At 32.0% G+C, this 18,537-nt stretch overlaps 1 protein-coding gene across 1 annotated transcript; it reads left to right on the top strand.

Annotated features, from left to right (window-relative positions):
• Positions 1 to 12,077: 12,077 nt before the first annotated feature.
• On the top strand, positions 12,078 to 17,967 carry HELRODRAFT_73062 (hypothetical protein; the record flags this gene model as incomplete). The annotated part of the gene is made up of 14 exons (XM_009013559.1): positions 12,078 to 12,153; positions 12,483 to 12,685; positions 12,885 to 13,020; positions 13,231 to 13,337; positions 13,607 to 13,857; positions 13,993 to 14,135; positions 14,351 to 14,472; positions 14,537 to 14,719; positions 14,778 to 14,972; positions 15,121 to 15,312; positions 15,439 to 15,652; positions 16,897 to 17,108; positions 17,169 to 17,276; positions 17,737 to 17,967. Coding segments are annotated over 14 exons (2,373 nt in total), but the record flags the coding sequence as incomplete, so codon positions are not given.
• Positions 17,968 to 18,537: the final 570 nt, after the last annotated feature.

The raw sequence follows: 18,537 nt of genomic DNA, 5'->3' as shown, positions 1-18,537 counted from the left end.
CTCAAGATTTTTTTACATTCCTTGGAATAAACCATACTAAAAATGCTGGTTATTATTGTCAGATCGACATAATAAAAAATTAAATAGCACATAAAACTTTGTGAATAATCTTCCTGTGTTGTTGAATTTCTGTTAAAGAAATTTATTTTAATATCCTAAAAAGTAACAAATTTTTTAGTTTACACTTCTCTACTCCATACTGCGTAAGTTGTCGTAATTTTATTTATATTGTACGAGTGTGCTGGTGCATTGAAGCTTTAACAAATTGAATTTCTGTCACCAGGGAGATTGAAGGAAGGGAAAAAAAGAATGAAAAATAAAAAAAGAGAGATAGATCGAAAGAAAGAGAGAGGAAGAGAGAAGACAAAGAAAGGATGAGTAACTTAAGCATGTTTGAATGCTCATTGCATTAATGCTTGGCTTCCTTATATTCACTACAGTCGAACATATTATGAATTTTTAAACTGACTGAAAATATTTCACCTCAAACAATTCCATTTTTCAGTTAAGTTGTTGCCGTTTAGTACACCTACTTATTTAGCGCTTTTGAAATCAAAAAATAATTTAGAATATCTTTTAGTTCGGTAAAATATAAACAATTTTATTTTAATAATATTATTGCAATAAACATTTCTTCAAAAAAAAAATCTTGTTGCAATTCCTCTTATTTGTACATTTTTTAAAAGTTACTTTTGTATAAAAAAAAACTATGCAACCTTATGACGGCATGGTAAAAATGAGAAATGTTGTTTGAGGAAAGGGTGTAGCACTCATAAATCATTGTTAGTGGATTAATGTGGGTTATTGATTTTCAGGCTGATTTGAAATATGACCACGTTACGTGCCAGCCAGCATCATTTTGCTCCAAATGAGACCTAATCATTAAATGCATCTCTTTTTTAAAGGTGCACTATAAAAAAATCAGCTTCATATGCATTAATATAAGCACATACGCCCATCTATTCTTATTTAATTCTAATTCTTCATATACATATGTGTAAATCAGTAAATGTATGAGTGTGAGTGTGGGTCTTTGAATGTATATGCGTGTGAGAAAATTACAAGAGTTTTCTGAAACTTCGATTTTATTTTGCAATAAATTTGTTATATACAAAAGCCGAACCAACTATAATCGTATTAAGAATTTTCGTCTTGAAATTTAGTGCATTTAACCCATTAATGCCCAAATTTTTTAACTCAATCAAAATGATTTTTGACATAAAATAAAAATGTAAAAAACAATTATTCATCAAATTGAAAAAAAAATAGTTCAAAAGAATGAGTTCAATGACTGCACCCTAATGAGGTGCAGTAGGCATAAATGTGTACATCAATGTCAAAGTGCATTTAAATAATTAAAATTGAAATCATTAAGTTTCAATCATATGCCATATTTCAAAACAATGATCATGCAATCCTATATTACATTTTTTGCACCCTTTTCTTGTGTTTTTGTGGCAGTGAGCGCATCGCTTCTGAGTTTCCAATTGGCTTTGAAAATGGTCAATCCTGTCAGTTCTAACATCGATGCTGACTCTTTTGTTTGCCGAAGTTAATTTTCCTTTAGGACGCCCAGGTGTTCATGATAAATAGTCAAGCACTACTCTTCTTCGGAAGGACAAAAGATCTAAATTTTCATCCTCGTCGTGTTTGTTTTTTTTTATAAAGATGCCAGTAGTTTTGCATCACCATGTCTGGAATCCAGGCAAACAACGGCCACCACCATTTTTTACTTCTAAGTCCAATCCTATATGCTGCAATGTTTTTGTCACATCGATCGACCCCTCCCATAAATTTATTGTATAACTTTACAACATGTGGCTGTTCAACTGATATTCTTGAACTGGTTTTTCGGCACCATCTAGAGGCTTGGCCTATTGGATCTGTTCCTAAATGGTTGGAGGCCATATAAACACTTCTGTTATCATTTCATGCAACAACGGTGTACAAATTATTTTTTTCCGTCATACATTAAAAATATCCCCTTTCTTTCTTTTCTAAATTTTTGGGAATAATAATGGGACATTTTCCCAATTTGTTGTATCTAATTACTCCTGTGCATTTAATTTTTTTTTCGTTCAATTTTTGTAACAGCCGAAAACTTGTAAAAAAATTGTCAATATATAAGTTATATGGGACATTTCGTAGCAACTCTTCCATCAAATCTAGCACCACTTTTTCCCCCAAACCCCAGTTTGTGGCTGAACTTCTCACACTATAGGCAGTTCCTTTGGCTCCTTGATATGGATCAAACTGAACAACATAGCCATCACATGTTGCAAGAACCCAGATTTTGTAGCCCATTCGTATTGGTTTACCCATTATCCTTTGTTTTGTGCTGTGTCGCCCATAGTACGGAACCATGGACTCATCGATTGATAAATATTTTTCATTCAAGAAACACTCAAAACATTTGCTATTTATCATCGCATAAAAAGGTCGAATTTTTGACAATTTGTCATTTTTATCTAATTTTTCGTTATCACATAAATGAAAAACTGACATTAATTCTTTAAATCGGTTTCTCGACATGCAGTTTGACATTGCTTCGTTAATTGTTGTGCACTAAGATTGTCGGCATTTGTGCTTTTTTCGTCACCACTATCTTCATCTGAATAATTACCAGAAGAAGGAGGCAATAAAATTACATCAGCATCCAAAAACGTTTCATCTTCCAACATCTTCTATTGTTTAATTCTGAAGAGTTCTAAAGAAAATAATGACCGCACCCTATTAAGGTGCAGTAGGCACTAATGGGTTAAACGTTACAGTAGTATGTTTATGTTATGTATATGCTGTGTAAATTAATGTTTGTCATACGTTATTAAAGTTTCGTCCTTGCAATTAATATGAGTTTTGTTTATTTTGTCATTGAACGTTTGTATTGTTGTATTTTTGTTACTAGTATGATGATAGAAAATGTCACACCTTGCCTTAAAATGGCATCCATTGTTAATTTAGATCTCATTTCCGTTTTTAGACAGAAATATAAATTTTATAAAATAAAAAAAATTCTTGGATTGAAAAACGTTACTCGGTCATTGACAGTAAAACGGTTTAGAGATAATTTAGATAAGTGCCATCAGATAGATGGATGGCTGCTCGCCTACCATTTTATCACAGTATTCATAATTATTCTGGAAAATTTGCATGGCGTGGAGATAACAGTTAATATGACTTGAATGAAATTCAAAGAAATCATCATGTCAGTGGCTGTTTGTTTGATGGGTTTGAATATGCTCTCTGAGTTGTTGTAAGAATCAAAAATTGACAAACAAAGTAATTCTAAAAAAACTGTATTTAAATTAATAGAGCACGAAATGATCAGATGGAATAAATTTTGACAATTTATAAATTAACGTTGCTAACATTATGAAACACACCAGAAATATCCTATAATATCATAATGAAGTTAGAGCAAATCAAACGAAAAATTAAAAAACCAATTTAACAGTAAATTGCATTGAGACATAAATTTTAAATACGGAAAAAACAAAAATATAACGAAACAGTTTTGAGTAATATAAAATGAAATAAAATAAAATGAGAAATGATGAATTAGAAGGGTGAATAATAAAAACTTGTGATGGAATGGAAGAAATATTAAAATGGATTGTTCATTATGAAAAAAATGACTGACGATGATGAGCGATGATAATGGTAATGCTGAGTTCAATGTTGATGAAGATGATAAAAAAAAGTATGTCATAAACTATTTTTATTATTTTTATAGGCTAGATGAAAATTTGTATTAAGTCTCATTTTTAAAGAACGCAGATGGTAAAATGTGATAAGGATTTAGTTTTTGTAAAAAAAAACTGATATACTTCGTAATTTTAGTTTTAGAAGAGTTGTTAAGAAGCATTTTTTTTTACAATTTTTCATTCTGGTTAACTTGCTAAACAATTTTTTTAATTTTAATGTTCAAATTTTGGCCAACAATAATCTTGAACATTTTATTCAAATGTTTCAAGTATTCTAACATTTAAAAAATAGTTCATAGTATTCATATCAATAGTTCTAGTATTCAAGTATTCTAATATTTAAAAAATAGTTCATAATAAACATATATTATATAAAGTAAATATATTACTAATTTTATTTGAAATTTTCCGGAGTTTAAATACTGTTAAAGATTTTTGCTGAATTTGCAAATAATATTGAAAATTTCGTTTGAAAAGATTATCAATATTTACAAAAAGATTAGTTTCTGAATGCTTAACGGCTATAAAAATCAGTTGTATTATGTTGGGTAGTTAAATTGGAATTTTGAAATTTATTTTTGAAAAATAATTGACATTAAAATAAATTTATATCTCCATCATCTCTCTTAATCTTCAAAAAATTGTGCGAAACCTCTCTTCAACCAACGTTAAAATGAACTTTGCTATTTTATAATTTTCTTAAAAAAAAAAAATCGGTTGCTCACTTTTTATTGTTTATTTAGTTGAAAATTTTTAAAAATAATGATTTATGATGCTAAACAATCTTTGGTTGAGCTTCAAAACCCTACATCATCATCGAAACGTCGAATGATGAATGAATACATTTTTAAATCTAACTGTTGTCGATAATTACTTTCAAACTTAAAACAAATAAATTAAATTTTTAAGTTTGTTAGGTGAACATTTGTTGACGCAAGATTTTTACATTATAAAACTAGATGACATCATCAATGTGTGCCTACTGCATGGTTAGTAGAATTCTTTAAATTATTTCACAGTTTTTCCTCTTCTTCTATGTTGAATCCATAAAAAAAATAATTACTGTTATTGTATTAAATATTTTTTATGGTAAATTAACAAAATTTTTAATTTGGAAACATTTTATTGTTTCTCATAATAACTCTCTATAGTCTAATTAATTATGTTGCTATTGAAATCAACAGTTAGGTACGTGAAAATGTTTTAAAGTGATGATGTTTTCTGATCAATTAAGTTGAAGCTGTGTGACTTTAAAATTATTTTCAAACTTATGAACGTGCAAATTGAATGAACATGGAAACTCTTTTTTTTACTCCATGTGGAATTTTTTTGAGTATTCAGATTTAACGAATACATTTTTTTGTGAGTAAAAAATATTTTTTGTAGTTTTAGCTTTTTGAAAATATTTTGTAAAAACTTCTAATTTTGAAAAAAAATGTTTTTTCTGTAAAAACAAGTCGTAATTTCCAAAATAATTTATGCAAAAATATAAAAATAATTAAACGTTTTCTAAATCATAATTTCTATTCAATGAATATAAGGATGTTTGAATGAAGAGCTAATTTCAAAAATTAACAAACGCTCATCAAATTTCAACAGCCGTTTATAATAATAATAACAAGTTTAAAGTGGTTCAGTAGACTAGTATCTGTGAAAGAACCACCACAAAATAAATGTTCCAGTCTAGTATCCTAGCCCCCTAGCTTGATTTTAAAATTGTTGATTGAATCCAGTGAGACAATTTCATCGATCAGCTCGTTCCAAGCGTTTAACACTCTGCTGCTGAAGAATTTTTGCTTTATTGGATATTCTGTCTTCTTGAAGAGCTTGCATCTGTGACTTTTTAATCCTTTCCTTTTTTCTAGTTGAAAGAACCTGTTGAACGGTTTTCCTTCTTTTCCAGTTATTAACTTATATGTCTGAACTAGATCTCCTTTGCATCTTCTCCTTTCTAGTGTTCTTAATCCGTATTCTTTCAGTCTATCCCTATATTCAAGTCTTCCAACTCCTTCGATCATTTTTGTTGCTCTACCCGTTCAAGAATGTCTTTGTTCTCTTGCAGATCGGACTTCAAACCTGTAAACAGCACTCGAGATGAGGGCGAACTAATGTTTTATACGAGCTTATAATGATCGACTTCTCTCTGCTTACCACCGTTTACATGCAGCAAGCGATGTTTCAATGATTAGAAGCAGTTGTGGGTCCTGAGTATCAGTTGAGTTATTCGCAAGTACGAAAGAGAAAAACAGCGTTACGGAATCTAATGTAATTTTGGTTTGATTAATGAGGTTCTTCTTAAAGTTCAACGTTTCAAATAATTTAGTTAGTTCGCGTCAAGATTGTAGAATCATTTGGTGCCTTTGTTGTTGTGTACTTTGTTAAACCCGGCAATTTACTATTAACTATAATATTTTCTATTAGATTGAAATTTAAAACTTTTGAAAAATTATTTTGAATTTTTCATAATTTCAATTCATATTTGGCTTTTTAACTACTATGGAGTGCGACATTTCATCCTAACGTTTCATTCCGGTGGGCTCATTATAAACATGATCCAAATTTTGTGAAGTTTTATGAATTATGTGATTTAAATAATGTATATAAAATCAGTAGCATATATTCTTTTGTTAAACGTTTGAGTCTCTTAAAAATGAAAAATTATAAATCAAAAATAACCAACAAAAAAAAGAATAGGTTTGGTTGAGATCATCTTTAAACGCAGAATGTCGTAGAACAGGTTTCTTGTCTAAAGCTGGTAAAAATTCTGATAACATTTTTCAAACACTTGAGTTGTTGAGGCAAAAATGAAGCTAAATTATGAAGATGCTGAACGTGGAATGCATTAGACGGAAGGACAGCAAATAAAGTTTTCTTTATAAACAAAACAATTGTATTTTTCTGTCTAAAATGTTACTCCCAAAAAACGCATTGTTAACAAAAATGTAACCCAAACACCATCAACGTTATTTGGCGTCTAAAATAATTGTTAGCATTGCATTGAATGTTTTATTATATTTCGGATATTCTGCTTTTAAAGCAAGATTGGGTATGATGATATTTTGTTTTGCTTCGGTAGGAAGAAAGCCTCGACATCAGAAACAAGTAAGTATGAATGACTCCACAGATTTGTTTGTGATGATCATTTACAGTTTGTTGTAACAACAATTTAGACTTTGCAATTTTCTAAATTTATGTTTATACGTAATATTTACAATTAAGTTAACAACTAAACACGGTTTAATTACGATTCTAAGTCATGATTACAAAATATAGAATGATGTTGATATCGGGTATCCCGCAAGAAGCTTAAATTAATTGGACACGATCTTCAGATTGCTTACCACACCTCCTAGTCCATGAATTACATTCAAATCGACAATTCAAGACTGCGTTTTACAGATTGTTGCAATTAAATTAATGTCAAAGTCAAAAACAAGCAAATTGTGAATGCTGCAAACATTGCTTTTTTTTACTTGTTTCAAGAAATTTTTGAAGTTTTTCATACGGAAAATTCTTACCTGTAAAATTTTGTTTTTTAATTAATTTCAGCAAAATTAAATAAGTGACGTAAAATTATTTCGAAAACTGCAAACATTTTGAAAATTCATTTTTAGGCCTGAAAAAATGTTCATTACGTGTTTAAACTTTTTCAACATAATTCTTAACATTTCAAACTTGGCAAAAGAAATCAAAGATTTGACTTGCCAGTGTTTATCTATTTAATTAATTGTTTCAAAATATCATGGCTTACAGTTATTATCAATAAATGTTTGGTCAAAATTGATTGTGTTGTTCCAACTATAATCTATTTTTGTGTTATTTGGTTTATTTCAGTTTTTATTCAATAATTGCAGCATTTATTTAATTAACGTGTGGTAAAAAAACTGCAAGAGGACGTCGAAAGCATGTGTCTCGGCATGCCAGGAGATAATTCATCTGCCTGCCTGCTTACGTTGAACGTCACTCGTTAATATTTTTTTCACATTGTTCAAAGTTTTCATGGGTTTTATTGTTGAAAATGATGATGATTATTTCCCAAACATAAATTGAACAAAAAACTCCTTAGTGCGATTCAAAGAAAGCTTTAACAGCTTGAGCTCATGAAAAATTGGGGCTTTAAAACTCTAATCCACGTGTTAGGTTTTTTAAAACAAAACTTTTTTCAAATATTTCTAGATCACTGGATTAATTTTGAATTATTTTTTTAAATAATGTTCAAATAATTATTCAAATAGTTAGTTATTATTTATTCGTTGAAATGAAAATAATACATTCAGACATGGCGAATCGGTAGTTACTTATTAAAAGAGTTGAAATTTTCAGAAGACGTGTGTGTTATTCAATCCAAAAACTAATGTATTGCAATTTAATATATTATTTAGGTGACCATTGCTTGATCCATAACTTATTTGATTCACGCCTAGATGTGCAGTTTGATAACAAAAAAAGTCCGTATCAACGTCATTAAATATCTTTCGAGTTTATGTATTGCGCTCAATTAAACTCATCGGATCCATTTTCTTTAACATCCATCGCAAACATCATCAGGCAAAGCTTATAAACGCATTAGTTTTAAATTTTTTCTGAAAAATTTATAACAAAAATTAAATAAATTTTCAAATTGCAGGAAGTGCGCTTTTTCAATGATGCGATGAGATCACATAATAATTTCAAACCTTTTAGTATCACTTTTATGTTAAAAATTGTTAGAACAATTATCTTTAAATGTCAAAAACTTATATCTTTTTCTTCAAATGTCAAAATATTATTTTCGATTTGTCAAAAAAAATTAATTTAAATTAAAAAGATGTCTTTTAGTTATTTTTTGTGACTAATATTTCAGAAATTTCTTATTTTGAATTTTTATAAAAATTGTATTCGTGTTTTTTAACCATTTATTTTCGTGACTAATTTATCGATGTTTCTTCATTCCCTTTGAAAATATTTTTTGGTTGTATTTTAAAAACTATCCATTAAATTGTTCACTTTAAATCCTCAAAGATTTCGTCGACAGGAAGTCCAACGAGATGGTCCTCGGAGACAGGAAGCACTCGCTGAGGCACGTTAAACTGAAGGTCTGTTCGGAAATTTTCATTTTTTTTATTCATTATTATTGCAGCTCTGACATACGCAGAATGTTAAATATATATTTTCTATATATCTTTTTTATCTTCTCCATATGTTCATCCATTGATTTGAAACAAGCAGCCATCTTCGCCACAAATGCTGTTTATCCTTTTCACACGACGTACACATGTGTTTTACCGCATCGCATCACATACGCTGAGTATATGATAGCCATTGAGATGTTTGACTATGCGCGCATTTGAACCATTGGCCAACATGCGACAGCTTATGTCGACTCCTCATTTACCGACCTCAGAAGGATGGATGACTGAGTTGGCCGGGGGTCGGCTACTCGGATGAACCTGCACAAACAGCAGGATTCGAACCCGGGTCATGGGAGTAGCAGACGGACACGCTAACCACTCGACCACGAGACCCCTAAAGTGAGTATATGATAACAACGATAACGGCAACTAACATGATTAGTGAATAACGCAATGGAAATGACGCTTATGATGACGCTTATGGAAAGGAAGGTGTTGGCGTTGTAGATGTTCATTACTACCACGATTTTTTATTATTAAAATATAACAAACACCATTTGTATATGTAATGTATATGGGTAGGACTATGAATTATGGTGATGCAAGTTGAAGAGTTGTGAGTTACGTTAGCTCAAAGCTTCTGTCAAGTCGTTCGTCACGAGAACGATTAAAATGATGACGAGGACAAGCATCATGAAGATGAGGATGATGTTGTGCAAACTGAATTGCAACATAGGGGATCGTAGTGTACTATTATCTGGTATCGGACATAGCTGCACGTACACATGGACATGTACACACGGACTCGTATACACAGACACGTACACACGGCTGAACGTACACACGGACACGCACACACGCTTAAAACGTGCATACTTTGACTTATATACAAATCTGCAGGCGCACATTTGACCCTTAGTAAAAATTTCAAATGAAAGTAGAGAAATGCGACACGATAAATACAGAGCACGTATCCTGCTTGTTTGCAGTTGGCTATTAACTGCATGCTCGAGTACTTATGCCCGTCCATAGATACTTATTTCGTTTACATGCGGTTTTTCAGTCTTGAGACTGAGTTATCTGGTATATTTTCATGTGTTTAAGGACAAAACTCGGATGTGATTGAATGGGATGTTTATGAGAGGTTGTTCAGGTTGTCCTGGTTGTCCAAGTTCCCCATCACCCTGCGTGTTGGAAAACTTTATATGCTAAACAAAGGCAGGTTTCTCACTAGAATAGCACGGTGTATTTTGTGTTTGATGTTTATCTTGCGACAACTGAAGAAAATTAAATACGATGTTGATGAATGAGGAATAAAAGTTAGGAACTTTGAAGTTGTTAAAATAATCATATTTCATTAGCCTCAATCGTTGAATTACTTTGCAGGGTCTGAGTTTTCTGAATTTTTGCTTCCCGAACCAAAACGTAATGACGAAAAAAAACAAACAGAACAAAATGATTAAAAGACATTTTGTTTGAAGAACATTATAAATTAACATTTCCCTTGCATCGTACTTCATTTCAAGGAGAGATTATTTTTAGAACATTCTTTGAAGATAATGAACATTACATGCATGAATAAAACCACCTTACGTCACCAACTTTTTCAAATTCTTTTAGAATTTGTCTGTTCCATTTTTTGACGTCAGTATTATTCTTTTTTACTTTTTTATTTATACGTTTATTTTTATAAATTCGAGCCAAGTTCACACGTAGAATAGAAGAACACTGTAGTCTTTGAATTTAGGAAATGAGGCAGTTGTATAAAGTGACAAAATAATTTATTCTGACGCTGTTCGGCGATAATTAAATTGCTTCGAGTAATTGTTCCTTCCGTTTAGACAAAAACTATTGCACAAAATATTTGGAAAAAACTTTCCTGATCAAGCTTGCAAATAAATATTCATCAGAGCTAATAGTCGCAAACAATCGGAAATAACCAGTTAAAATAAATTTTTAAGTTTATTCATTAACACTTTGATGCTAACGGGAATGAATCTGTGTATGTTGTCAGAAATAATAGATGCATAGAAATGAATGTTAGAATCGCTTATCTACCAAATTTATACAAGGTAAATTTGTAAGAGCAGCCACCATCGTTAAATTCTGGTTTACAATGGGAGATGAAATATTTTTGCCAAGTGCGTCGTAAACTGTACACGAGGTTCATTCAATTTTAAACATGTTGCAGACTAGAGCGCAAGGTGATCTTGTGTGTATATTTTTAAAGAAGAATTTTTTTGAGTCTATTATAATATGCCTCCTTGATACAATGCAAACATACGTAAAAAAATGTGAAATTTTTAGATGTAGTAAAATGTGGATAACCGACGAATTATTAAAAGCAGATACCCAGTAAGAGGAGGTATAATAATTTTTGTGCTTGGGCAGATGAATGCATGTGTTGGAATAGTTTAGAGATGAATATATGTATTGGATTGGTTTCACAGATGAATGCAATTGTCGAGTTAGACAGCTGACTGTTGATTTTGAAACCATAGCGACTAGCACTGCAGCCAACAGGTATTCTTCGCGTGCATCTGCATGCTGCTGTTGTTTGTCCCCTCCGTAATGAGCGTGCCAACCTGTTTACAAAGTTAATTAACAAAATCATATCAGATTCTATTTTTATTGATAATCGTACTCAACATTAAAAAAATTAACTCTGATAACTCGGCCTGTCTGCGAGAAATTTTTGCATTTCTCTGTCATTCAGTAGATACGTGTAGTACTGCCATGCGCGTGCAGTAGGTCTGCTAGGTAAGCGTTTACAACTACTCGCCGACTTCTAGAAAATTTACCATATAGATCTGTTGAAAGTTTGAGTTATCATTTTTTCTACAAATATTCAACACATGTTCAGATAACTTAACAAAAAAGCTCGACAAGTGTATGAAATTGTTTGCGTGCGTGCGTGCGTTTGAACGTGTGTTTGCGTGTGTTTATTTGTTCGAATGCGTGCTTATGTGTTTGACTTGTGTGCGACGTGCGTGATGTTTTTGTTCTTGTACGTATTGTGTGCGCTTGTGAGAGTCGCTGACGTGCTTCTTTAACGTACTTGTAAGCTTGCAAATTTATTCATCTGTTGGTACGTAATGGGGTCTAATTTTGATTGCCCACAAGTTGCCGGCTTAATGCTATGGTGTAATTTGAAAGAAACTAAAATTTATAATCACTTTATTTGTTGTTATTTTCGTTTTTTGTTTATTGTTACCATAATTTGTATCATCATTTAAATACAAATTTGCAGAAAAACAATCAAGAGGCTAACACGAAAAAAGATAAATCTGTTTTGCAGGCCAAACTAACAAAGTTGGCCTTACAAATTGGATATGGAGGTATTTAACATTTTTTATCAATTTCATTTATTTTATCTTAAACGTACAAAAATTTAAATAAATTGTCTGATGTCAGATAACGTTGAAAAAATACATATGAAAAATGTTTTCAAAATCACTCATTTAATAATTTTTTAAGTTGATTTTTTGCTCTTAGCAGTTTTGACAAAAATATTTTTAAAGATTATAAACTTATTAAAAAAAACGTTTTTCGAATTTTTCTAAAAGTATATCTTTTTCAAACAGATAATTTTGTAGTTTCAAGCAATAATAAAATGTTCAGTTGTACATTTTGAAGTTGTTAACATTGTAGATGCCTTCTTGAACAGGAACTGTCGTAGCAGTCCTCACTGTCCTTATACTGGTCATAAGATTTTCCGTCGAAACGTTCTTCGTAGAGGGCAGATCATGGAGTCTGCAGTACATCCAACAATTTGTTAAGTTCTTCATCATCGGTGTGACTGTGTTGGTGGTTGCAGTACCTGAAGGCCTGCCACTGGCCGTCACCTTATCGTTGGCCTATTCCGTGAGAGTAAGTGACGATGAAGGTGTCATTTATTTTCATTTGTTTTTCATAACTTAAAAATTTTGTGCACATGTACAGTACACGTATATGTACAAAGATTTTTAGTTGCAAAGTTTAATTACACACATTTCAATTTGAATTTTTAAATGGAAGTTTTTCATGCGGCAACCAGCGAAGAATGTTTAATTTAAATTTTTGAATGCAGAAAATGATGTACGACAACAATTTAGTGCGACATCTGCATGCCTGTGAGACAATGGGAAACGCTACAGCAATTTGTTCGGACAAGACAGGCACGCTCACAACCAACCGGATGACTGTTGTCCAATGCTATATTGCAGGTTACTTTGACTTCTATCGATTTTAGTTATTGATCTCTCTCATCGATTTGCCATTTTAGTCTCGCATTGGTGTCATTGAATAATTATTTTTAAGCAGGACATTTTTTAAAAAGGTATTAAAATTTGTTTTAATATTTTTCAATTAGTTTATATTAAACAATATTATTTTTTGCTATTGGTAATGACATATCGAAAAATTGATCACATCAGATCGAACGTACAGGCGTGTTCCTCAGTCGAAAGATTTGCCTCGACACATCGTAGACACAATCGTCACCCTCATATCAATAAACAGTGGTTATACCTCTAAACTGATAGTTAGCAACAGTTTCAATTGCGTTTTTATTGCTTCAAGCGAGCAAAAGCTTACCGATGCATTTAAAAGTATTAGGATTAGCAATTAGCATATCTTTCCCGCAGTGTTTGAAATTTATTTTTTCTGTCAAATTTCGAACATTTATTATAACTGTTACAAATTTTTTATTACTGTTATCTAAATATTTTTACTAAAAAATTCTACTGATAAAGGAATGTTTGTTTGCAATAATTGTTTTAAAGTAAAATGTTGAAAAAAAAACAATTACAGCCGCCAGCAACCCCCGGAGAACTGCCAAAACAAGTTGGTAACAAGACGGAATGTGCCCTGCTGGGTCTCGTCACGCAGTGGGGTAGAAGTTACGAGTCGGAAAGATCAGAGATTACGGAAGAACACATCTTCAAGGTGTTCACATTCAACTCCGTCCGCAAATCCATGAGCACAGTGGTTCCAGGAAGAAGAGATCAAGGTGGAGGTTACAGGGTTTTTACCAAAGGGGCTTCAGAAATCGTTCTTAAAAAGTTTGTTCAGTTTAATAATTTTATTTTTTAAAAGTCCACAAGCAATTCTAATATACCAATTCTGAAAAAATGTTGGGTCAGTGTTTTAAAGGCTGACTTCCGAGAAATATTTTTTATAAATTAATTTGTTGCCAGATGTAGCTGGATACACAGTCGAAATGCTGAAGTTAGGAAATTATCAGTCAGTGACATATCTTGGATAATCAGCAATGTCGTTGAACCTATGGCTTCAGAGGGGTACAGGACACTCTGCTTAGCTTATAAAAATTATGTTACCGGTTAGCATATCAAAAATATCGTTCAATTTTGGTTAAATGTTCATAGTCTTTTATTTTATGGAAGCGAAAATTTTAAAATATGAAGAAAAGTTAATCCAATTTTTATAAAACATTAATTAATTTTGATTTAAGTTTCGGTTATATTATTGTCAATATTGAAAAAAGTGAAAAATTGTCAGTTACTGAATATTTTAGAATTTCCAAAATAATGACAGACACTCCAAAGCCAAATGAAGAGATGGCCTCCGAAACAATTGACTGGGACATGGAGGATAACATTGTCAACAACCTAACATGTCTTGCTATACTAGGAATTGAAGATCCTGTTAGACCAGAAGTTCGTGAAGAGAGTTTTTTCTCTATTTTTCTAGTTCTATTTCAAAAATATTCTGTCTTGTTAGGTACCGCAAGCCATCCGTAAGTGTCAAAGATCTGGCATTACGGTTCGAATGGTAACAGGCGACAACATAAACACCGCAAAATCGATTGCAATAAAATGTGGCATTTTACTGTCACGTGACAATTCGTTGGTTCTAGATGGTACGACTTTCAACAAACTCATTAGGGATAGGCCCGATGGACCGGTTTGTTGAAATTTTAAATAATTCCATAAAGTTTTCTTATAAAATTACTTTTTTAAAGGTCAGACAGGAGCTATTGGACAAAGTATGGCCAATGTTGAGAGTCCTTGCCAGATCTTCTCCAGCGGATAAATATACCCTCGTAAAGGGAATGATCGAAAGTCGGTTGTTTAAAAAAAGAGAAGTGGTGGCCGTAACAGGGGACGGTACCAACGATGGACCTGCTCTGAAGAGAGCTGACGTTGGATTTGCTATGGTAGATGTTGAAATTCATTTTTATTCTGCATACTTCAGTTTTAAAAATTAATTTATTATTAATTATTTAATTAATTTAATCATTTTTGAAAATTAAAACAAAAATCCAAATGCGGTTTATCTTTAAAAAATTCTTGACTTTTTTGTAGGGAATAGCTGGCACGGATGTTGCTAAAGAAGCTTCAGATATCATTTTGATGGATGACAACTTCACTTCAATTGTTAAAGCAGTCATGTGGGGCAGAAATGTTTATGACAGCATCGCAAAATTTCTTCAGTTCCAACTCACTGTTAACGTTGTTGCAGTTTTTGTGGCGTTTCTCGGAGCATGTGCTATAAAAGTAATTAATTGGTTTCTAAATTTTGATTTTTGTATCCAAAAGATGTTTTAAAGATTTCTTGTGTTGAACGCTACAACGTCTGCATGCTGTAATTTACCATATGTGGATATCTTTTAACATTTACAGGATTCTCCTTTGAAAGCAATTCAGATGCTTTGGGTTAATTTAATTATGGACACATTGGCATCATTAGCGCTAGCAACCGAACTTCCCTCTGAAGAATTGCTAGAAAGGAAGCCATATGGAAGGACGAAACCGCTCATATCGACAATGATGCTCGTCAATATCGCAGGACACGCTATTTATCAAATTTCTATCATTCTTCTTGTTTTATTTTACGGTAAAAACTAAAGTAAATAATATAAAGTATTTTATAAAGTTCATAGAGTATCTGTTTTATTTTTTGAAAAAAAGTGGCGTAAGTATTGAGCGTAAAAGTGGCGTAACTATTCATAATAATCTACCTCTGTATTTTTTCAATTATCTCTTGGCCTGACTCTGTGTCTTAAACTTAATCCTTATAAGTTTGAATTAATTTGTTTTAATATATCTAAACACTCTATAACTGTTCTTTTTATTATCATACCTGATTCTAAAACTTTGATGTTTTTAATACATGCTGTAGTCTAGGCTTTATCTTTGATTCTAGAATGTCTCTTTCTTCTCAGATTAATAGTATTGCTAGAAGCTTTTACTTTCACTTACGTAGAATAAAGAAACTTTTGCCTTTTCTTGACGATTCTACTCATCTCTTTCTTGTTACTTCGTTAGTCTTACCTAGGATTGATTATTATAACTCGCTTTATTATGGTCTTCCTGATTCTACACTCTATTCTTTAAGTAAAGCTTTTTCACTCTGCTGCTCATCTAGTTGTTCGTGCCCTTTTTTTTCTCATATATCTCCATATCTAGCCCCGGTTTACAATCGTCTTCTTGTTCTCACTTATTCTTAACTCATTATGAACACTCTTTTGCTAAATTTTCATTTGCTTTTTCTGGCATTTTTTTCTAGAAAACTTTCTACCTCCTTCTTTGACTACTTCTCAATCATTTACGAAGCTCAGAGCGGATCCCAAGACTCATCTGTTAGCAAAATTCACTGAGGAGCGCTGTTGAACATTGCGGAAAAAGCGCTTTGCAAACTTATTGATTGATTGGTTGAATGGCTGGTTGATTGATCGATTGATTGATCGATTGATTAATTGATTGATTGATTGATTGATTGATTGATTGATTGATTGATTGATTGATTGATTGATTGATTGATTGATTGATTGATTGATTGATTGATTGATTGATTGATTGATTGATTGATTGATTGATTGATTGATTGATTGATTGATTGATTGATTGATTGATTGATTGATTGATTGATTGATTGATTGATTGATTGATTGATTGATTGATTGATTGATTGATTGATTAAATTGATAGTTTGTACGTGCAACAGTTTACTTGCATAGACAAACCCACACAACTACACAAACATGCATAGACAGATAGACATATTCTTTTTTCAACCGATTAAACATTACACAAAATAACATTTCCTATATACTAAATGTCTTATCTTTATTATAACAGGTGAGACCCTGTTTGACATTGACAATGGTCGAGAAATAGGACTTCACTCACCCCCATCTCAACACTTCACAATCATTTTCAACGCTTTTGTCATGATGACCTTATTCAATGAGATTAACGCTAGGAAGATTCACGGACAAAGAAATGTCTTCGAAGGACTAACCAGGAATATTGTATTTATCGTTATTTGGACATCCACGTTCATCCTGCAGGTTTAATTCACATTTCAAACATTTTAATTTTTCTACATTCAGTTTTCATAAAATTTGCAGATTATAATTGTTGAATTTGGTGGCACCGCATTCTCGACAACAAATTTGACGTTAGAGCAGTGGGTCTGGTGTTTTTTATTCGGTTCTGGAGAACTGCTCTGGGGGCAGGTAAGTCACTGTGTGCAATCATTCTGTGTCGGGATTTGCATCATACAACGCCTCGCTTCTAATTTTATAGTAAAATGTAATTTAAATAACTAAACTTTTAAGTTCTGTTTTTCATAAAAATTCAATTTTTTTGCTTTTTAATCAATAAGTCGTGCGTTTTTGCATTGAAAGAATTTTAAGATCAATCAATTTTACGCTAAAAATAAAATGTTACATTCAATTCATTTAAAATATTATACAAATTCCTTCAAGTAATTTTTTCCTAATTAGTTTTTTTCTTACTAAACGAAATGAATTTAATGAATTTTAATATTTGATAAAATAGACAAGTATTGAAATTTATGAAAAACCAATACTTTTACTAATTTTTATATATTAGATGCTAATTTAATGATTGCCTAACGACTAAGATCAATAAGCGACGATGTAATCAGAAACAATCATCGCTACTGAATTGTAGGTTGTGATATCATTCCCTACACACCGTTTGATCAAATACCGCACCAAAAATTCAAAGGAGAAGTGCACACAAAAACTAGAAATGCTTGAAAAACAATTTGAGACCGACGAAGACGATTTTTCAGACGACATTCCCAAAGGGCAGATCCTCTGGATAAGAGGATTAACGAGACTCCAACATCAGGTGTGTTCCTTCATTATAAGTCAAAAATTACAAAATCATTTTAATTAGCTACAAACTTTTACGTGGTTTATATCCTAACGTTTTCTGAAAAAGTACAAAGTGTACATTTACGTAACTTAATACCCACTTTACAGTTGAGAGTTGCAAGAGTGTTCAGAGATGTCTTGACAGATTTCGACGACCGGAGAAGCGTTCGGAGTTCAAAAAGTTCAAGATTCTCTTGGCAGCGAAACGCCTCAGAAGAGAAGAGCATTCCAGACAGCGATGGTAGTTACATGGCTTCTGCAAATTGTTCCTATACAAATATGGGCATGTTGATGCAAGAGAAGAACAACGATCCATGTCAGAGTAGATCCGGTTCAGCTTCTAAAACAAGATCTGTTGAAAACGTGTCAGTGAAGAGCAGTAGTGGTGCGGGTACCATGAGCTGGTCCAAGCAACCCTGCATCATCAAACAAACGAGTTTGCCAAAACCGCCTTCAACTGGATACTTCAGTGAAGACGAATCAAGCCTCTCCAAAATAACCTGTGCATAAACTCTTGGATGGTGATCACAAAATACTTGAAAGTTACAGTGGGAAGTTCACGACTTCAACACAGCAGTATTTCAAGGGCAAT

Source organism: Helobdella robusta (genome assembly GCF_000326865.2).
Source record: "Helobdella robusta unplaced genomic scaffold HELROscaffold_12, whole genome shotgun sequence".
Classification (NCBI taxonomy): domain Eukaryota; kingdom Metazoa; phylum Annelida; class Clitellata; order Rhynchobdellida; family Glossiphoniidae; genus Helobdella; species Helobdella robusta.
The sequence above is the reverse complement of the archived record's forward strand: the minus strand, read 5'-3'. Positions and strand labels throughout refer to the sequence as shown.